This window comes from Ursus arctos, unplaced genomic scaffold, assembly GCF_023065955.2.
Source record: "Ursus arctos isolate Adak ecotype North America unplaced genomic scaffold, UrsArc2.0 scaffold_5, whole genome shotgun sequence".
NCBI classification, from domain to species: Eukaryota; Metazoa; Chordata; class Mammalia; order Carnivora; family Ursidae; genus Ursus; species Ursus arctos.
Genome location: NW_026623067.1, coordinates 57,722,044 through 57,745,279, shown reverse-complemented (window position 1 = coordinate 57,745,279; position 23,236 = coordinate 57,722,044). Strand labels below are relative to the sequence as shown.

Sequence of the window (23,236 nt, the reverse complement as noted above, 5' to 3'; positions counted from 1 at the left end):
GTATTGTCATTTGGTGACCTGGGAAAGACTAGTAGGAATAACTCAAAAGTTAGGGGGATGAAGAAGAGAACATAGCAGAAACTTGCTTGAACAATGAAATAATGCACAGGAGAGAAAGATTTAACAACTACCACCACCATCACCCAAAATACACACAGGCAGCAGCAGAAGGCTGTTTAATAATAGTAAGTACTTTTGGTATTGTCACCCAACTCAATGATTATTGCTTCAATAAAGAAGGAAAAGTTTTACAGAAATGTCACTTTCAAAACAAAAGTACACAAACCTGAACACAAGTTGTGCATTTGGAAGAATCTGCTCTAGTCTGCTGATATTTTTCACCCTGAAGCATAGCACAGCTGGAGACGGATTGCTAGTGAAGACTTTAATAATTCCACTCGGGAATGATATTGTCATGTCACCAGTGATCTTCACAATACACCTGAAATTAGGGAGTTGGAAAATTTTAAGTGGTGTATATGAGTCGTTTAATATCCATTTAAAACATACTTGCTTTTAAAAGGACACATAAAATCTTTCATAATTATGGATGAATTATTGTTTCAATTTAATTATTTAAAATATGATTGTGTGTGAAATGGCATATGCATGTATCATCCACTTTGCTTAGACTTAAACTCCAAACACAAATGCAAACATAAAGATCATATTCCTTCCCTTGTTTGTGGAAACCATCCCCTGGCTGTCCTATAAGGACAATGCTTCCCTGGTAAAACTATCCCCACTTGGAGCTATTTTTCCCTGTAAACCCCTCAGAGTCCTGGGCCTGACAGTGGCAGTGGGAGATGTCTTCCCTGCTTCTCACTGCCCCTTCCAACTCTCAATTCCTACTTCCTTCCTAAAAACCTCCAGCCTCTTTTGTATCCCAAACCATCAAACTATACTACTTGGTATTCCATTCAAGTTACCTTCAATACTCCCTTTCATTTTTCTGAAAATTTTACCTCTTGGCCCATTGTCATTCTGCCTCTGTACCACTACTCCTATCTTCATTTTTAGTGATTTCAATATCCACATAGATAAGATAATCCTCCTAATAATCTGGTCACTCAGTTCTCAGCCCCTTACCTCCAATGATCCTGTCTTCCAGCCTACCTCAGACACACCGCAGCCCCTCCAACATCTCAATTTCAGCCTCCCCACTACTCTAATGGCCGCTTCCTCTCTTCCGTCTAGTACCATATCTCCAACAAGTCTCCAACCTCTGCAATCCACTGTTCCTACTACCTTTTCACTCATCCCTTCAGATCCTCATTTCCTGGTCTCTTGGGATTTCCTGGTCCATCATAATGCAGTGCTACCTCTTCTCACACCTTCCTTCTCCTCCAACCTGCAGTATTCCTTCCCCCTACTCACAGCCATTGACCTTACTTTAAATTTTACTGAGTAGATAAAATCAGGAAAGAACTTCCTCATAGTCTCACAACTGAACTCCTACTTGACGCTGTAGCCATACCTTCCCTCCTGTTTCAACAGATGATCAGTCTATGCACCTAAGGCCGATCTCACTGCTTCCGCACTGAAGCTCATCTCCTACATATCCAAGGACTTCACTACTCATGGAATTGTACCCTTTCCTGCAAGTTCAATTTCTTCCCCAAAATAATGGATCTTTCCCATTAGTGTACAGACATACTAAAATGTATATCTTTAAAAAACAAACTAAAATTAATACAAACTTTCTTTGATTCTATCACTTCTCTGCTGCTACCACTCCACCTCTCTCCTTTCACTTGGAGCAAAACATCTTGAAAGTTTTCTATACTAGTTCTTTCCAAATATAGTCATATTTGCATCACCTCCTGCTCTTGAACTCCCTCCAAGCATGCTTTCATCTCCAACACTCAACTAAAATCACTCTTGTGAACGTCCCCAATGATCTCCATAATGTCAAAGGTCCATTTTTCCTGACGTAGCATCAGCATCAGTTATAGCTTCACACCGTCCTTCATAAAAGGGTTTTATTCACCTCATTTCTGGGACACCGCTCTACTGGTTCTCCTTTACCAAATCACTGTCATCTTCCTGTTTTCAAAACACTGAAGGAAGCCAGAGAGTTCTCATCAGATCTCTTCTCTATTCCCTGAGGCCTGTGGCTTTCAGGATTGTATACAAATTAATCACTACTAAATGTTTTCTCGCTCTACTCTAACACTATTCCCTGAACTCCAAAATCATGTATGTAGTTGTCTTAATAAGTACTTCCAATCTCCTCCCTTAGCAGATCTTGACAAACCTTGTTTTCAAAAGGAATTCAGTATCTCATTATTACTCACCATTTCCTCAGCTAATAACCTTATATAAGCGGCCATCATCTCTCACCTGGACTGCTGCGCTTAACCTTCTCTCTCTGCTTGTACTCTGGCTCCTTCTAGTTTGTTCTCCATATGCCAGCCAGAGTGCTCCTTCAAAAACCTAAGTAATCTCATCATTTCTCTGCTCAAAAGCCTTCACTGGCTTCCCACCTTGCTCAAAATAACTCCAAATTCCTTACCATGGTCTACGATTCCCAACCTGATCTGGTCCCTCTAAGGACTTTGACTACTCCCTTTCTTGCTAACTCCCAACGTAGTGACATAGTTCTCTTTGCTTTTCATCGAATATGCCAAGCATGCCTCTACCTCAGCTTTTTACACTCAACTGGAATGCTCTTCCCTCAGGCATCTGCATGGTTTGCTCCACAATGTCTTTGAAACATCTCCTTAAATTTAACATCAAAAAGGTTTTCTCTGATCATTTTATCTTAAAAAAAAAAGATGTAGCCCTCTATTGTAATTCTGTCTCCTCTTACCCTAGTTTTTCTTCACGGCATATACCAATACCACTCCCTTTCATGTTGTTCAACATACAATTGTCCATCAAATACTCAAGTGTGGAGGATACTTTAATAAAGAAAACAAAGTTCTTCTCTAAAAGTTTTGCATTACCGTAAGAGAAAACTAGTAAGCTGCTTCTTGCATGATAATACAAGCTTATAATAGTGTCTTACACGTGGTAAGCACTCAAATATTTGATGAATGAATGTATGTTGAATGAGTATGGTTATACATGAAAAGTAGGAGTGGTCATTCACCAGAACATTTTCTTAAAAGAAGGGGGCTAAACTGATTCCTTGACAAGAGTCTCATAAAGGAGACCTATATTCTAGGTGTCTCTGGCAAAACTTTACCAAAGATACACATTACATCAAGATTCAGAGTTCTATACCCTTCTAGTTAGCTGCCATCATCCTGCTCTAGAGATATGTCAAACAACGGATGGGTCATAATGGTCATAAACCCTGGACAAGAATATAAGTAAACTGGGGGAGGGGGGAAGCCATTACTACTGCTGATTATAGTGATGGTTTTGTTTTTGTTTGTTTTTTTTTTTAAGAAAGACAACTGCTAGATGACTTAATAGCAAAAAAAGGCAGGTTAATAAATAACAGAAAATTCTATTATAGAATCAAAATTAACTCTGAAAATTTACCACTAGGCCTTATGCCCACCAAACACATGTGCGCGCGCGCACACAGACACACACACAGACACACACACACATCTTTTTAAAACTAACTTGGTGGGATCTGCTCCTTTAAAATAGGCATTAACAGATTCTGTGAGGGCAACTGCCACAGGTAAGGTGTCTTGATTTCCAAGGCTAACAGGGCTGGGACCTCGTGACACACCTAGAATACATACAATTCATTTGTTAAATCCTACAGAAAGACATTTATAAAATAGCAAGACAGGTAAAATCACAATGTTAGCTTGTCACAAATGAATCTATTACTGGTTCCATTGATGGCCTATATATAAATCTGAAGGTTAAGAAATAGAGCATAAAACACACTGGAACATAATACAGAGGACGAAAAAAAATCAGGAAAACATGTCACACTGACTTCTTTTAAATAAAATGACACTGAACACTTAGGTTAAGGAATATCAGAAGGAAAAAACCTTTCCCCGGAAGAACTAAAACATTTCTTCACAACCCTTCAGATACTAAATTGTTTTGGGTTCTCCCAATCACATATGTCAGGGCATTAAACTGGATTTTTTAAATTTCAGCTATTTCCATCAGTTATTTCCAAATGATACACTACTCATAATTCTTTCATTTCTTCTTTGTCTAATTCTTACATCTTATTTCCTTACCTATTAAATGGGACTAATGTTTTTTATAACATTCCTGACATAAAGTTTACTTAGATAATATACCTTTAGAGTCAAATCATATAAGTATCAGTTTTTTAAAAGAATAATAAAATGCAAACAAATTTAACCTATGCATGAGTTCAGGTTTGTTTTTTTCTTTAACCTAAGCAAAGTTTCTGGTTTATTTCATAATAGGAAAATTCCTCAAAATAGCTGACTGCCTTTCTTGGCAAATGTACTCTGCCCATTTACACCTTACCACTATTGCTACTAATTGGAAAGTGGAGCATTTTATTTAATATATAATAAATGATGAAATTTTATAAAAAATAAGCCAATAATATAGTTTATCCAGTTCTTGTACTAAGAATGAATAATCTAGGTCAACATGTGTCTCTGAAATTTGAATATATGCTTTCGGTCTCTAAGTGTCACACACTGTTCACAGCCACCAGGTATTTTTATTTCAGGTAACAGTACCTACAATGAAAGGCAGAGTTACTTCTGAAATACCTAAAATACTAATTCTGACAAAAATCAGTACTAGCTCTCTGCCTCACAAGTGACCCTGAGATTCTACAGGGAGAAAGATCTTTTGTTAGCTTTAACAGCCAGGAAGATTTTGTGGTATTTGATAATTTGAAGGAATAGGAATTTTGACTTAGAAGGTTCTTCATAGTTAAAAAAAAAGAAAAAGCTCAGGGATGAAAAATAAAGCAATATAAGAACTGCTTCTAGGCCAATGGGAAAAATAACTGCCCCCACCCCGACTGTTAAAAAAACAAAACTTAAAATTTCATATGAAAATTAAAAACTCAGTAAAATAAAAATCTCAAAAAAATCACAACAGCTACTATTTACTAACTCTAACATGTGTCCAGCACTCAGCTAAGGCGGCATGAAAAAAAATGCTACCTTTTGGAACCAAAAGTAGTTTTACAAAGCAGGAGCATACTTAGTGAATGAGGGATGGCTAGAAAGATGAGAGGAGATGAAGATGTGTCTAGAGAAACGTGTAAGGCCCAGATCACAGCATGGAGGACCTTTAATTTTCTCCTTATGGCACTAAAAGCCACTAAAAATGTTTAAGAGAAACATGGCTACATTTTTCATTTAGTAGGATCACTCTAACACAGGGTGGATCCTGGAATGAAGAGAAAAATGTCTGTTGTCAGGGATTCAATTTTGGATCAGGTGAGAGATGATTAATTGAAAGATAAGGGGGCTGATCAAAGGCAGAAGTTTCAGGTATGTGCATAAGAAAATGTTAGGTGAACAAAGCAGACTAAATACAGATTAACTGAATACAACTATGAAACACATGCTTGTGCACTGGAAAAATTTTACTGTGTGTGAATTAGTTCAGTGAACTTAAAAAAAAATACATTATTCTAGAGTCACCAGAAATTCAAAAAAGTGTATTTTTTGGAAGAAGATGAAAGCTATTCTTTTTTTTTTTTTTTTTTTTTTTTTACTAAACAAAACTATATTCTCAATATGAATTTAATCTTTTCCCTTAAACCACCTACAACATATGGATATTTACATAGTCATGGGTAACATTAATGTCTGCTCCTACTTTGACATAAAAAAAATCAAAAGAAACTTACATGTTATTATTTTCAATTATCCAATTTGGGCATATAAAAGGAGAATTCTTGAAACAGTCTCTGTAAATTGTTAAGCCCATTACTGAAATCGTGGCAAGTAAAAAAAGCACTGAACAGTAGGGGAAAAAATTCAAAATCCACTTAACATCTTGGCATATCCCCTTTAGTATTTTCTATGCATATGCATAGTTCAAAAAAATGTCTGACATAGGAAATATGTAATCAAGCCCTTAAAACAGTATAGAAGTCTAAATTTATAAGGTACTATTCAGAATAAATCCTTTCTTAGAAATAAAAAATTCCCTGTCTTCTTTAGAAGGATATCATGTGTTCTAATTTTGGTGTCATTGTAAACAACCGTATGTTTTGAAAATTCCAAGAGCTTATAAAACTGAAGCAAGAAGTATCTTCCTGTAACAATCAATGGATAATTTTGTGGAATTCCTTTCGGCTCAAGATTAAAAAACACTCCCATTTATTTGCCACCTTTATACCTCTAACTTCACCTCACAATATGGATGGCTTTCCTAGGACAGCCTTTGTTGTGGGAGTTGAGCTATTACCATTTTTTTAACTGACAGTCTTTCTGCTTCTTTTCTAATCACTTTTTCTCTGGTTCTGACAACCTTAGCAGTAAGACTTATGGACATTCCTTAGTGTTGAGGAGGAAAGAAAAGCAAGGAGATGGAAGGCAATGCAAAAATACTGTAGGTTTTTGTAATTGGGGAGTTGATATCTATAGATCCTGTACAGCAACTGGACATAATTAGTACAAAATCGAGAAAGTTAAACCTTAGAGTTATTCTTGACTTCGGAGACAGGATACACTGCTGAAAAAGGAAAAATGAGGTAACGAAGTATTTTAGATACACTTTAGGATCATTAGTCAACACATACGTTGCTTCTCATACAATACCTTGTGAAGTCTCACAGTGCTTTTCAATTTCAGAGAGTGTTCCAATCAAATTATCATCTTCTATCATATTTAAATAAAACAAAATATTGCAGGAAAAGAAAATATTTTCAAGAAGAATAAAAAACAGAGCTGAATAAGCATTAAAATAAAAAAGTCAACTTCTGTGGTAGATTTAAAAGTCCCTTTGTTGTACAAAATCCACATTATATCCCACCTGCCTGTATCATCACTATCCCCTACCTGTGGTTCTCCTATTGCCGGCACTGGCCCAAACTAAAATATGTGCCTACTCTATCAAAAACAGTTTCCATCACAAACTGAAATCCTTCTAAATAACCTAGAGAAAGTGGAGAACTAAAGCAAATTTTGGTTACCCAGACCACCTAACTTTTAGTCATAAAAAAACAGGTGGGTCCTTTAAAACAGTGTGCAAAAACCAAAAATAAAAAAATCACACAAAGAAAATAGAAGATTAAAGTGCTAAATACAGCAAATAGAAAAACTTACTAGATGTATTATACCTGAAGTCGAAAGAGAGGAAAAATGATATGCTTGTGAAGGTATATAAGACGGTAACATGTTTGGACATGTAAAAATCAAATAAATTTTAATCTCATGTTAGCTTATATAATGTTATTTTTACAATGGCCACACTTAGAAAATGCATTTCTCCTTTCTGAGTTTTGACTAATCAAATTGGATATAATTAAATCTGCTTACATAGGGCTATTATTCTCAAACTGAGCAGGCATCACAATCACCTGGAAGGCCTGTTCAAAAACTGCTAGCCCCACACCAAGTTTGGGATTTTTAAACAGTCTCTATTTCTAGTAAGTTCCCAGGTAATGCAGACAGATGGTGCAGGTACCAGGATCACACTCTGAGCACTACTGGATTATGCCGAGTTAGTGGGCATCAGTGACTGGCATTATCAAAGATAAACTCACTACTACTTAGCAGCACAGACAGTTCTAATTTTGATGAGAATTTGTCACTCCCACAACACAGCAGCTTGAAGTGGCTTTGTGCGTTGTTACACTAACAGTGGGTGAGAAATGTAGTAAGGAGGGCACGGATTGCATGGGGCACTGGGTGTTATACGCAAGTAATGAATCATGGAACTTTACATCCAAAACCAGGGATGTACTGTATGGTGACTAACAAATTATTATTAAAAAAAAAAATTTGTAGAAAACCTTAAAGTGAAGACAGAAAAATGTCTTGAGCAAAATCTAGATGTAATAAAATACTGGATATATTTGGTGGGATTTAGGTCTATACTCTTGTACCCTAACATCTACTACTTTTACATCTTTATGACTTAAATTCTTGGAGAAATACTTAATTGCAAGCACAAAATTCCTTTCTTAAGTTGAATCATTATTAAAATAAAAAATCCAAGGAATGCAAGTATTACTTCACATTAGAAAGGACTGCATTATATTTCACCTTCGCACATTAAACTGGCCAGTTTATAAATAAGATGTACTCCTCACACTGTTAAAAAAAAAAAAAAGTCTCCTATTCAAATAGAAACTGTGTAACAGAAAAGAAAAACGTGGCTAATTTGATAATACCAGGTGTGTTTCCAAAAAACCAAAATTTCTAATGTTAAATTCTTCATGATCTCATTAAAAAACAAAATTCAGCCCGATCATACTTGGGATGCTCACTGTCACATGGAAGCTATGATAATCACTTACCTACTGTTGGAGTATTGGCAGCACTTAATGAGGCTGAAGATGAGATAGAGGAAGAACTTTCTGCCCGGGCTAAAGGAGCTGCAGGAGGTGGGCTGGTATTGGAAGTTACAGGTGGGCTGAATGGCCTGGGCTTAAAAACAAAAAGTTATTTACCAAAATGCTAAAACAATTCTTCCTTATAAGAAAAGATTTTTAGGTATCAGGTAAGATTAATTTTAATATATTAAACCAAATTTATTGTTTCTTATAACTAAAAATAGAAATGCCATAGGTCAAATCATTTTCAAGAGTAGATTAAAGCTGAGAAGGCTATTGTAAAATAATGCTGTCAAGAGAACCTTATACATGGGACACTTTCTCTATTTCAAAAAGTATGTTTCAGACAGATTCTCAGAAGTTAAACAGTATGAAGACTTTTCATACATACTGCCAAACTGCTTCCCAAAAGGATTATTCACTTTACTGCCTATAAACATAAGAGAATATTTCTCTGCACCCTTGTCAGCAATGAATGGATGAGCCCGAGAAGAAGGAAAAATAATTTTTAAATTGATAAAAATAAGACTGGCATTTTGCCTTTTAGGAGTTGTCTGTGTTAGCTTTCTCTGATTTAGTTTCGGGAGGGCTTAGTATTACCTGAGCTTTCACTAATCCTTTGCTTTATTTGCTGCAAACCCTAAATCTTGCTTGCCCTTTATTTTCAATATTTACAAATGTGTCCATTTTCTCTTTATAAATCCTTGCAATGCTTCTTCATTGAGACAGTTTAACGCATAAAAGAGGTTTGAGAAAATCTTACTTCTGTCTTCCCACCTTTCTAAACATAAAAACAAATACAAAAAATAGAACTTCAGTTCATTTCTTTTACCTGGGGAAATGGATTTTTCCCTTCCACATTCCTAAGTGTTCCAATAATAGATGAGGAACACTTCCTCAGGGATTTCATTTTTTAAAATAAGGCATATTTACCTTATTTAAAAATAACCTTTTCCTGCTTGTAAAAGTATTAAGTGAAAACACTACTTATTTACAGCCTACTGTATGTCAGGCCATGGGTTAGATACTACATACAAAGCAGTGACTAAAAAAGATATTGTTCCTGTCCTCACTTATCTGAGGGGCATGAAAAACAAATGGCAGAAACAAAACCCTTTATAAGCATTCATACACTCAAATTAGTTAACTCTTGATTCTATAAATATACACTTACAGATACACACTTAAATAAAAATTAGATACCATCCAAAGTGTTTTATACTACGTAAACCCTCCACTCCTGCAATTAACTATTTTTAAACTATTAGTTCCAGATAATGGCTTTTTAATGACTGATAATGATGACTAATAGATTGAAAAAATATAGCAAGGTATAAAACCGCAGCTCCCTGTGTACACAGATGGAAGCAGCACAGGGCGTGAGGCCAAACACATGGTAAACGCAACAGCTATGTGAAACCTGCAAGCTTAGAAAAAAGTCTTGAAAAACTACTGTGGGGGAAATTTCCCCTTCTAGCAACATGGCCTCATGACCAATATCATGTCGCCACATTTTTATGATTTACAGTTTAGAATGTGTACTTTATAATTTTTTAGGAAAAGACAAAAACGCCCATTTTTTCAAGTGGTTTTCTCTGACTTTGGAACAGCCCTGTCCAGCGCAGGAGCCGCTAGCACTTGAAATGTGGCTAGTCCAAATTTGAGATGAGCTTAAAGTATAAAATACATAGATTTTGAAGACTTAGCACACACAAAAAGAAAAGATACTCCCTTTATACTGATCACATTATAAAATGATTTTTTTTAAATAAGTAAACAAAATGTCAATCTGTTTTTCTAGTAGCCACGTTAAACAAGTAAAACTTTAATATATGTTGCTGCATGATGTTTCTATTGAACAGCACTTGTTAAAAACAGCAATTTCTAAACATAAACATGCATCAGAATCACTCGGAGGGCCACTTCACGGAATTTCTGATTTGTCTGGGGTAGAGCCAGACAAATCACCTACCAAGATCCTAGGTGACGGTAATGCTGCCGCTAGCCTGGGGACCAAACTTTGAAAACAACTGCTCTAGAACAATGAGGCACTCACTACAGGAGTGTGGAAGGGTGTGATTACAGACCCTGTGAGCATCAGTTTCCCCAGAAGAGCGCACATACAGGCATGCAAGGACAAGAGCACTCTGATGTAGAGCTGGAGAGAATTGTTTCTGGTGGGCAATACGGCAATAATAACCATCAAGAGTCTTAAAAATGTGCTTTAGCTCATGAATTTTACCTTAAATTTTTTTACTAAGGAAATACTGTCTGCAAAGTAGTAAACAAAAGGATATTCATTAAGACAATGTTGAATAGTGAAAACTTGGAAATAAACTAAATGTCAAATAATCACATTTCTAAAAACCTTTGAAAATTTAATGCTGACAGTGGTGTTACAAGTGGTGTTATTTATGCTCTGCAGCCATTTCAAAAGGTGCTCCTTGAAGCCCTCAGAGGGTGGTTTCTCGAAGGTTCACAATGCTAGGGCCGGGAGTAAAGGGTGAAAGATTCAAGTATAAAAGTCCCACTTTTACTTATTTAATAGATTCCCAACTTAAGATCATTTGACAAAGGTTTCTACCACTTGAAAGAAGTTTAAAATCTATGGAATAATTGATGAAATAGCTCCAAAATATTTTCAAGTGAAGAATAAAAAATATTTAAGGTATGACCTTTGATTTATCATTCACAGGAACTTTTCTGAGCAATTACTTGCACTCCACAATGTTGTGTTTTACACCCAGTAACTCATTTAGGTCTCATACCACCTATTATCTTTATACCCATTTACCCATAAGGAAACGGAGACTCCAAATACATAAGTTGGCTAATGTTGCTCAGGTAATTAGTGACTAAAAGGTACTTTTTTAACAACTATGTTTTACTGCGTCTGAATAAATACTTAAGCACTGAAAAATTAATGAAAGGATATATATAAAAAGGTTAACTGAGTATCTTTGGGTCATGAAATAGGGAAGGGATTTTAATTTTCTGTTTTCTCTATTTCCCAAATTTTACATGATCTTTTAATCAGGAAAAAAAATCCCATGTTATTAAGAGGCAGTCATTTTTATATTTGTCAAATAATCATCATCTCCTTGGCAGCCTGTACCTAGAGTCTTTGAGTTCACTTCCTTTAGTCTGTTAGGGTAAGAGGAGAAAGATGTCACCATTTCAACACTTGGTGTTCCAGCCTTTTCATTTATTCATGAAACGTCTCCTCACTATGTGACAGGCATTATGCAAAGTATGAGACTGGCTAAGGTATAGTCCTGTGAAGGGAACACACAAGGAAAGTATATATAATGTAATTTGTGCACTAAAAGAAATATGAACGAAGTATATGGGTATAAGGAAGAGAATGACTACGTTTACTTGGGGAGGGATAATGATCAAAGAGGGCTTTAGCTAGATGATGTTTAGCTGGATCTTAAAAAAAGAGACCAGTTTCCTACATAGACAACTGAGCGGCATTTCAGTAAAGGAAGCAAAATAAGACATGGATGCATAAGAGAGCATGATGTGTTTGGGGAACAGTGGAAGGTTTCAAAGGTCTGGAACACAGGTTGCAAAGAGGAGAAAGTTGGGCAGTTAGTCTGGTAATAAGGTAGGTTGTTGAGGCAACTTGATAAAAAGCCTTGTACATTCAGCTAAAACATTCAACCGCATGGATTATGGGGAACCACCGGAGATGTCTATCTGGGGAAAAAGGTTAAGCCTGACTTTTAGAAATGTAATACTGGCAATTAGTGTAAAACATGAAGCAAAGTAGAAGAGATGAGAGGCAAGAAGATTGGTTTGGGAGAGCCTCTGAATATAACTTGTAGATTTTAATTATCTGACAACTTTTGTAGGCCACAAGTTTTCTTGAAGCAACTTAACTTTGGTAATTCAGTTAAGTGACCTGAACTCCAGTTTCCTTACATATAAAACAAAGCTGGACTAGATGTCCTCTAGGATTCTCCTGGCAGTATACTTCTAAGCCCTAAGAACAGGCTACCAAGTCTTTCTTAGTATTTGACTTACAGCAGATTTACATGAGTATCGCTTCTTAATTGTGGAAGAATGGGTAATGAATGGTATTTTTATAATGTGCTAACTTTCTCAGGAATCTCCCTTCCTCCTGAACAATGTCTTTTTCCATGGGTATGATCACAGAGATAATATGCAGGAGTAAAGGAAATGTTGGCTGGAAAAACTTTTCTATACTTTGAAGACTTGAGTAGACAATTCCAAGTGCTTAACTGTAAAGGGGCATATAGAAAAGATATCATTTGCATCTTACAATCAAACAGTTATAATTAAAAAAAAAAAACACCTGAGTACATACTATTTCATTAATCCCACTGAGTTTGCCTGAAGTAAGCTTTGGTCTGGAAGCAGGCCTTGGAGGTGGGACAATGGTGCCTACAGAAAGAGGAGTTGTGGGCCTGGCTGGTAGGGGGAAAAAGAGAATTTGAAGAAAATCATTAGTATGTAGCAATCCTTACATAAAGACATTCTATTATAGAGGAACTCTTAGGACTCAAAAGCTCATTTTCAGGAGTTTTTAAATATATATATATATATAATTATAGATATTTGTTGAAATACTGGGAAACTATCCAATAGCTTTTCTTGAAGCTAACAATAGCCTGGAAAAAATAATTTTCAGAACTGACACACATCAACTGTATTCCTGTTGCAATTCTTTATACATATAAAAAATAAAATCTGATCAATTAGCTAGTAAAAATAAACCAGTTGAAGGCTAAGGTCTTTAGTTTATTGCCAGTACATCTACTTACAGCCAGTAATGTCAGACCAAGCCTTTGAAGCAACACCATCGAAGTAGCAACATGAACTCTAAACAGAACACTTACCTTAAGCCAAATTAAAAGTTGAATCACACTGCAAAGTTTCTGGTGATAATTAAAAGTATTAAAAATATCCTATTTATGAAAAAGATTCCCCCAAGTCACTATAATTAATTTTTGGTAAGAAAACACCTTATAAAAATCCTATATAACATTCACTGCTCCTAAATCCTACGGAAATTTAACGTTCACTATTTTTCAACACCATCTGCAAGTTTTGCCACTTTATAAATCAGACACTAACCTGAGTATTCCTAATTAAAAATAATTCCATCATGGTAGAAATTAATGAAATCCAAGTGTACATCATCAAAAGTCAAATGTGTTAAAACAAAAGTGAAGAATGGAAGCAAATATGTTTAAATCTTTTTTTTTTTTTAAAGATTTTGTCAGAGAGGAAGAGAGAGCACGAGTAGGGCGAGTGGCAGGCAGAGGGAGAAGCAGGCTCCTTGCTGAGCAAGGAGCCCGACATGGGAATCAATCTCAGGATCCTGGGATCATGACCTGAGCTGAAGGCAGATGCTTAACTGACTGAGCCACTCAGGCATCCCTGTTTAAATCATCTTTAAATTATTTTAAAGGATTTTCAAATCCCTTCGGTTAATTCTAGAAGGTGGGGCTGTAATTCAGACTGAAGAATACAGATGGGAAGAAATAGAAATCTTTATATTCTTTAAGTTTGCAGACGTGCAAAGGTAAAAAATATATGTAAGGCCTCAGTATATCCATGGAGAAACAAACTGAGGACACATGGTCACGGATGAAGGAATATAGGTGTGAAAGGAAGGAGAGTGGAGGCCACAGGAAAAGACCTAAAGAAAGGTAGTCACAGAAGCATGCAAGTCAAAGCGTGAGGGGGTATGGAATCTTTTAGGAAAGCACATCCTATGAAGGGATCATAGATACAAGCACAGTTCAAGTTGCTTGAAGGAAACAATAAAAAGCTGCTAAGAAACCATGTGTAGATTCTAAGGCTGCTGCCTTCTTCCAGTGAGCACCACTTCTTTCAGGCTGCGCTCCTACTTTAAGCGGTACACTGGAAGAAACGTGCACCAACCTGAGAACCGTAACAGTTCCCTGTGCTACGACATACTGACTTTAAAGACAGGCTCATCATCAATGAAAACAGCACTGACCGATACTTAAGTTATTTTAAGCTTGTGAGAGCTTAACATCGTGGAGACATGTAGACCTGAGCTTCATTACTGACAAATGGCCTGTCCGAATGGCATTAAGACTGACTCCAAACAAACCTAGCCTGGTAGAACTGTTACGGTTCAGCTCTTTCAAATTATCACAATTTGCTTTTTCAAATTCCAAATACATGCTAGTTTCAAGCTAAGACTCAATTACTATACATTCAGAAAAATCAGTGGGAGACAGTTTCTGTTGTACTCTTTAAGTTCCTTTAGCTGAAGGAGGGGAAAGCAGTTGAAAACCAGAAGCAACAGGAAAAGTCTTGAACAAAAGTATGAATCTACATAGCCAAATAGTTTTCTTGTTTCAGGTTAATATTTTAATCACTTGAAAAATGTAGTAATACATTTTCAAACAAAAACAGGAGTTCAAACTTTCTTATTAACCGAGGAAAATAAGTATGGGCATTAAGAAACTTAAAAAACTTAAGAGTAAAACTGAAGGTCCAAAATACATAAAGCCATAATTATTCCTGTTTTCTCAGAGGAGCAAAAGGTAACTCTTAACAGTTGGTAAAAGTCTAAACACTGATACATAAAACCCTCCTATGATAAATCTTACTGTCGACCGTCTCTTCTGCTCATGAATTAACTGAGCACTTGTGGTCTGCAAAAATTCCTTAAAATTATCTTTTCAGAAATATTAGACTAGTTTTTTATATTAAAACCAACACTGTTGTCTACCTTATTTCTATCACTAGCCAGTCAGGCACTTAGCTGAGTAACACAGCACTATCACCTCAATACCCTGTCAAATCTTTTGAGATTTTTACCATCATCCCTTTCCAACATGACTAACATTCTTTGAAAGGTAAAATAATTTGATACTATTTTTCAGACTGTATAAAAAGGTTTAAAAATGCATACAAAAATGAAATTGGGATCCCATTTACTATCCCATTTATTAACCTTTTGTTACTTTTATTTCCTAGCTACTACACATCAAATGGCCACTGAACAAAAAATGAATCATTTTTAACCTGAAGTTAAAAGTGATAGGGATGAAACACACTTGAGACAGCAAGAGGAAAAGCGAGAACTCTTTTGAAAAGGAAGAGACTGTGCTGAAAAAGAGTAGAGTTAGGAAGAAATTTCTACAAAACTAAAGCCTCTGTGATACCAATGTGAAAATTTTTATTCAATATTTTGAAAAAATAATTCATAAAAAATATTAAATTGAAAAACACTTAGAACCCTCGTCATCCTAAATACAAAACATCATTCTGACATTTTCACTAAACAAAACAAAAAACAGACTGTAATGACAACTCCAATTTTCCCCGTATACTTTCTTTCCTTATACAATCTATTAGGTTTAGGTTTATAAAACTAACAGCATGCCCATTGAGGAAGGCTATAATACCACTTTCAGAATATGTTCAACTACCTTTCATTGTTTCTTGCTGTTTAAGTATTAAATATAGATCACTGTTCATTCAAAATTCCAAATTGGAGTTAAGGTTGCCTAAAATCCATTTGTAATTTCTTTTAAAAATTGGTTTATAAACAGTCTAATTTTAAAATACTAGTGTTTTATTAAAATGTTTTGGAATGGCTTATAGTTAATATGTCACAGTGCAATGAACAGAACGAAGACTATTAAGATCCAGGTCTGAATCGATGCTTCATTATTTCCTATGAAATGATCTCAAGAAGTTCCGGATCATCTCTGAACTTCACCTTTTTTTATCTACAAAACAGGGACAATAAAATGGACTTCATGGAGCAGTTAATGAAGTGAATTTAAACAGAGTGTGTGTTAACTCCTGGCAGAGCAACATGGCAGGAACTCAGTCCATTATTTCAAGTTCTCTCCCCACCATTCCATCACTCTCCTAATCCCAAATACTGAACAGCATTCCTGAAATCCCAGAGAATGCTGAAGACCAACTTAAAGTGGATTTTATTTTCCTGCTTTGAACAGGCAGTGGTTTTATTAAACAAGCATTTTGATGCCTACCTGGATTGTTGGCTAGTGGGATTTTATATTTTGAAGAAAAGAGAAAATGAACATAGTCTTGACAAAACAACTACTAAAAAGCATTCATCAAGTTTTTTGACACGTTGCTTGGGAAGTGCTAAAGCCTTTCTGGAAAGCAGTTTGGCAATAAATATCAATGGGTATAACCTGAGACTCAAACGTTGTACTGATAAATTATTATAAGGATATTATAAAACATACAAAATCTATCCATGGATGTTCATAATACTAGAAAACTGGATGCAACTCAAATGTCTGGTAAGAAAAGACTGATTACATTAATGCACATCCATACAGTGGAATTATCCAAGAACAGTGAAAATTATTTGAGCACTGATAAGGGAATGATGCACAGAAATACATAAATGAAAAAAAGTGGTGTTTGTTTCATAAATTTTTGTTTAAGCCATAGGCTCTTTCAGCTAAGTTAACAAAATTACTTTATCTGGCAATATGAGAAGAATATTCTTGATCATTAAGTACAACACAAGAGATGAATAAATCAGGAAAAAAGTAGTGAATTCTTCAGTTTAAATATATATACCTACATTACCTGATGATGATGATGAAGTTAGTGAAGCTGAAGAAGATGAATCAAGAGATGGTCCAAACAGCGGATCCCAAGCAAGTAAATCGCTGGTTCCTTTCCTACCATGACATTTTAAAAATAACAATTTTACCAAAGGAATATTTTATTAGTATAAAATCCACTTATTTTTATCTCATAGAATTGTAATAGCTAAATATATAGCATTTAAAAGTTGGATATTCTGCCAATGGAATATGTGAAGAAACTTAACAAATACCGGTTCAAATTAAAAAAAAAAATTTTACTATAAGCAGAACCTCCAGTAATATTATGTAAAATAGGAGACAGTAGAGAAGATTAATGTGCACCAATCACACCTTGTTATACTCTAACAGTCCTTGGGGTTGTAAGAACAGAAATCATTTCAGCTTTACAAATGAAGAAAAGAAGTACACTGGAGTCTAAATGAGCTGCCTAAGGACACAAAGGGACTTAATTCTACAGTAGTGTCAGGTCTGCTGATTCACAGCACCAAATCACGCACAGAAAATCAGGCAGAAATTTTATAAGGTCAGACTTAAGTACTTTTAAAAAAATCTTTTACCCTTTTCCTTCATCTTTGAAATTGTCAAGTACAGAAGTAAGCCCAACAGCTTGATATAAATTTCAAAGGTCTGATTACTATAGATCACACAAGGGCAGGACTTCTCCCTCGACAATCCACAGCCTGGGCCACTGAGGCAGTCTAGTGAAACATCTGCATCATGCATGTCTTTTTATGAGAAGTAATCAAGACTATGGACAAAATCACCAAGAGCACCAACTTTCAAAAAAGTCAACATGCTGTATAACCAAAGATTTCCCACCAATGACCCCTTGAAATCCACTGGACTAATTCCTCTCAGGATTCAACTTCCAGCTCTTTACCAAAAACTTATTTTTTTAAGATTTTATTTATTTATTCGACAGAGATAGAGACAGCCAGTGAGAGAGGCAACACAAGCAGGGGGAGTGGGAGAGGAAGAAGCAGGCTCATAGCGGAGGAGCCTGATGTGGGGCTCGATCCCACAACGCTGGGATCACGCCCTGAGCCAAAGGCAGACGCTTAAACGCTGTGCCACCCAGGCGCCCCACTTACCAAAAACTTCTATATGAATGTTTCTCTTTTTCATTTTAGTCATACACCTTTTAAGATGTCTAACCTCTAAAATCCTGAAGTAGGTGAACTCTGCCACCACCTCTTTTCTTAAATTATTTCCAGCTTTAATGAGCTATGACTGACAAGTAAAAAATTATATATTTAAGGTGTTAAAAAGATTAATACTATTAAAACAATATTTTAATGTATCAAACTGCCATTATTTAATAGTGTTTGTAAATATTAGAAAACAGGCTCATTACAATGAAAATGGTACAATTATCTATAAGCACATATCTAGTATCTCAACAGGCACCTACATGGACGCACGCGCCGCGTCTTACATATAAAACCTAGAATCACAACTGCATAAATTACTAAACACAAAGTTTTTAGAACACTGAACTTATCTTTAAAAATTATAAATGAATACGACCCACTGTGCTCAATTAGTGCCTAGCTTTCAAAGTATCAAATTATTTTAAGCTATCCATTTAATGAAGGCTACACTTTTATTTATGCAGAAAACAAATGAAAAGAATGTATTCTTACTGACAGATACTGAAATGGAAAACGACCCATGAAACACTGGCTTAAAATATTTTTTTCTTTTTAAAAAGAGCTAGCAACATGTTTTTTAGCCTTTTTAACTTGAGACATTTCCTTGTTTCGAAGTTCATGAAAAGGACAGTCTATTTCACACAGTCACAGCCAAAACTGAAGGAAGACAGAGAATTTCCATGAGAACAGTTGAAATACAGACATGTATGAACTTGGGACACTAGGCCTTTATTTAGAAGCAGTGAAGCCACCAAGGCCAAACACAGGTATATAAGGATTTTTTAAAAAATTATAGTGTCAAATGAGAATTTAAAACAACCAGAAACTCCACAGTGTTTTACAGCTTAAAAGAGGATGATTACCAACACTTGAACTGAAACTGCAAAGATAATAAAACTCTAGAAAAAAAGGACAAAAGAATGATATTTAATTCTAAACACAGTAAGGATGAACATATAGAGGACACAGTATTTTTAGTACAGTTGAACTATTCCGTAGGACACCGTAATGGTAGAAACACATGTCCTTATCCATTTGTCAAAACTCATAGGATATACAAGAATAAGAGTGAATCCTAATGTAAACCACAGACTTTGAGTGACAATGATGTCAGTGTAGAGTCATCAATTCTAAAATGTGTTACTCTAGCGGGGGAGTCTGATAGTGAAGGAGGCTTGGCATATATGGGGGCAGAAAATATATATGCAAACCTCTGTAGCTTCCTCTCAATTTTGCTATGAACCTAATACTGCTGTAAAAATAGTCTACTTAAAAATAAAACTTAACTGTGAAACTTACTCATTGGATGCAGCACATGGCTTTGATTTTGTTAGCTCTTCACCTAATTAAAAAATAGAAATATGAAAAAATTAATAATCTGAATATTTAAATGTTAAGAGAAACACTATATACATAACTCACTATGAACAATTTAAAAACTGTGAAATTGATAAGACTTTTTTAAATTATGAAGAAAAGGAAAATAAGACTTAAGTTTTCTAACATGCTAAGAATATCATCCATCAAAATAATAGCTGAATTTCTATGTCCTCATTTCTTCTAACATCTTTGGTAGGAAATTACTTAACGAAACTATCGTATTCATGAAAATAAAACTGTTCAGACCAGAGAAATATGGGCTAGAACTATAAAAGTTGGAACATATGCTGAAATACGTATTACTCAAGAATTATAACTGATGAATCATGAAAGCATTTTTCGAGTTCTAAGATGATTATTATATACCAAAAACAGGTACTCTTGAAAAAACAAGTTTTTATAGAAACCTACAGCAAGTCTTTATAAGACAGGCTGTTTTGCTCCCTTTTGCATTGGTAATGAGTCATTTCATTAGTAATGAGCAAAAGTCATGTCGGTTCATAAGCAACTTTCCCTGTACCTTAATGTCTTAGATTACCAACCAATAGCTGATAAATGAAAATACATCAAAATGCGTAAGTGCAGCAAACTATGAGGAATACCATACTGCACGTGATGCCCCTTCATACCACACTGTCCCACTGAGTTCTGTTTGGCCCCAAAGTACCTACTGTGCTCTTCTCCTCCATGTTTCTCCAATTTGCCCTTGTGTAAGTAACTGCATAAAAGCAGCCTGCTTTTAGCCTCGTTTTCCTGGTATCCCTCTATGAAGCTACTCACTATTTCTTTTTTAAAAGTAAAATCTTACTTTTAGTTTGGTATTTATTATACATTTAGGTCTTTTCAATTGTGCTAGAATTTTTTTTTTAATTCGATTTGAAAGAGACAGAGTTTGAGAGAGAGAGAGCATGGGTGGGGGAGAGGGGATGGGCAGAGGAAGAGGGAGAAGCAGGTTCCCCACCGAGCAGGGAGCCCAACCTGGGGCTTGATCCCAGAATCCTGGGATCATGACCTGAGCCAAAGGCAGATGCTTAACAGACTGAGCCACCCAGGTGCCCCTAACTGCACTAGAATTTTTAATAGTATTGATGTTATGGTTTTTATTAAGGCTTGTGTTTACAAAATTGCATAACTTTTGAGTTAGGAGGCCTCAACTCCATTTTTTCCCCACCTTTGTTATTTTTAATGCATGATGCTGCAGAAGATGTCAGCACACACAACCCAATTTTTTAGTATAATTAAGTTACTATACTAAAAAACATAATACAAATTGCAATTGTGATATGACTTAAAAGTAAGTAAAGCTAAAACTTACTCATCTCATAATGCCTTCTGGCTCATGAGGCACAGTTATGCCAGTTAGACAGTTTTAAAAAGAAGTTACTTTTTGGCTTTGTTGATTTCTGGAAAATGTTGTGGCCAAGTATTAAATTTGAAGGTATTTGTCTAAATGCTTAAAGAAATAACATACCTAAGTTGTTTAAAGTTTGTATCCTTCTAGTCTGTTGTTAACAGTAGTGACTAAGAACAAACCATTTATTTCTCTAACTACATATGAAAGACTACAATAAGCTTAGCAAACTGCCTGATAAATTTAAGGTTTTATTTATTCTTTGACAGAGAGAGAGAGAGAGAGAGAGCAAGCACAGACAGGGGGAGTAGCAGAGGGAGAGGGAGAAGCAAGCTCCCCGCTACGCAGGGAGCCCGACACAGGAATCAATCACAGGACCCTGGGATCATGACCTGAGCCAAAGACAGACGCTTAACCAACTGAGCCACCCAGGATCCCCTGCCTGATAAATTTTAATAGACATAAAATAACCAATTTAAATGTCAGACTTACTAGATGAATTCCGATTCATCTGCACCTAAAACAGAAATGCAAACACTAAGTGTCATGAAACAAATAATTTGGTAATGAAATACTTCGTAAAAATTTTTTTTTAAATATATTTTTTATTTTTTAAGTAGGTTCCATGCCCAACACGTGTTTGAACTCACAATGATGAGATCAAGAGCTGCATGCTCAAACTGAATGAGCCAGGCAGGCGCCCCTACTTCGTAAAATATTACTGGGGACCTAATTTTAAGTTGTTTTTAGTGTATCTACTCAATTATAAACTACATTAAAAGAAAACTTTCAGGGTTCTATAGTAAAAGATAATACACGTACCTTTAACACTCAATAAAATATTTCAAAATATCAAAATGCTAGTACCTACAGCAAGATACTATGATCTGCTAATTTAAAAAATTTAAAACAAATACTTTAAAAATCAATGTTCAAACATTAAAAGAGTTTTTTTAAGTCAGTAGGTAAAATTATAAAATCTTGTACTTACTGGGCTGTGTCTCTAGTTGTACATAGAAAAAGAAAGACATAGTGTACATTTTAGAATTTAAAATACCTTATTTTCTTACACTCATAATTTGTCTATTCACTGAATCATACCTAAAATCTATATACCATAAAACACATGCAGAACATTGTTAAGGTAGGGGACATGAGTTAGATAAGCAAACTGGCCAAAAAATTTACTCAAACTATCCTCTTTTCAAACCCAATATTAAAGTTTTCTCATTCTTTTCTCAGTATGAAACTAGTATGTTCACCATTTTTTAAAAAATAGAAGAGAGAGGAAAGTACAAAGGACAAAATTTAAAACCATTATGTTTTCACTACCCACAGCTAGGTGCTTAATGTTTTGGTATATATTCCCCTAGGATTTGGTTTTTTTTTTTTTACATATATTTTTTAAATTAGTTGTGCTCTTACACAATAAAAATTTTTAATGGTTTCATAACTTCTTTAATAATATAATTCATATAATTACATCTATAATAATTAGATATACTAACCTGGGCATTAATCTTAACGTTAAAATAGCAATGGTAGACTAAAACCTCACTTCAGAGCTTTTTGGTAGAAAAAATTTAAATCCTAAAAGTGCATGACTGAGAGAAAAACACTTTTTCCTAAATACATACCATTTAAAATACATAATTAACAATATGAAATGGGGAGAGCTTTTATTCTCCATTATCGAGGAGAACACGTTTAGTAGCAATTATGATGAGCATGAACAGACAGACTAAATTGTCATTCTAAGACATGCTTTTTTTCCCCATAGTTTAACATTCCTGAATTTAGAGTATGACATCAATGGAAATATTAGTTTTGGCGATTATTTTTTTCCCTCCCTCAAAAGCTGTGAAGTGTGGTACCTTAGAATTGAGGAATTTACCACTATCACTAAGAATTCCTTTATTTGCCTTTTTAAATATAAAATGTAAGGAAAAACAAATGTTGCAATTACAAAAGCATGCAGACATATAATTTAATCTTTAAATCCCTTTTTACAGAATTCCCATTCATGTAAGGTTCATAAAATATGGATGAAAATCTTTAAAATTTGATGAGGAGAAGATTAATACTGTCAGTTCAAATTTCTGAAACAAAGTGTTTATAAAATAAAATGGCAGGAAAAGGTTTTCTACATTTTTTGTTTCCTTGTAAAACACTTTCAAAGGGAAGCAAAACTAAGCCAAACTCAAGTTTATTTGCCTATATAAAAATTAGAAACTATATACCTCAATAAAACAGAAGAAAAATTGTAAAATATTTCCTTATCCAATATGCTTAACTGTTGCTAAATTAACCAGAT

General features: G+C 35.0%; 1 protein-coding gene across 2 annotated transcripts in view; it reads right to left on the bottom strand.

Annotated features, from left to right (window-relative positions):
• FCHO2 (FCH and mu domain containing endocytic adaptor 2) overlaps positions 1 to 23,236 on the bottom strand; it is a 109,645-nt gene that overhangs the window by 17,670 nt on the left and 68,739 nt on the right. The window contains exons 14-21 of one of the 2 annotated variants that reach the window (XM_026498809.4): positions 21,914 to 21,925; positions 21,415 to 21,439; positions 19,491 to 19,533; positions 17,018 to 17,112; positions 12,762 to 12,865; positions 8,393 to 8,522; positions 3,580 to 3,691; positions 287 to 442 (exon numbers count right to left, since the gene is read on the bottom strand). In XM_026498809.4, the coding sequence (XP_026354594.3) occupies positions 287 to 442; positions 3,580 to 3,691; positions 8,393 to 8,522; positions 12,762 to 12,865; positions 17,018 to 17,112; positions 19,491 to 19,533; positions 21,415 to 21,439; positions 21,914 to 21,925 (677 nt within the window). The remainder of the gene's footprint in view (positions 1 to 286; positions 443 to 3,579; positions 3,692 to 8,392; positions 8,523 to 12,761; positions 12,866 to 17,017; positions 17,113 to 19,490; positions 19,534 to 21,414; positions 21,440 to 21,913; positions 21,926 to 23,236) is intronic. The other variant, XM_057307444.1, reaches the window with a different exon arrangement.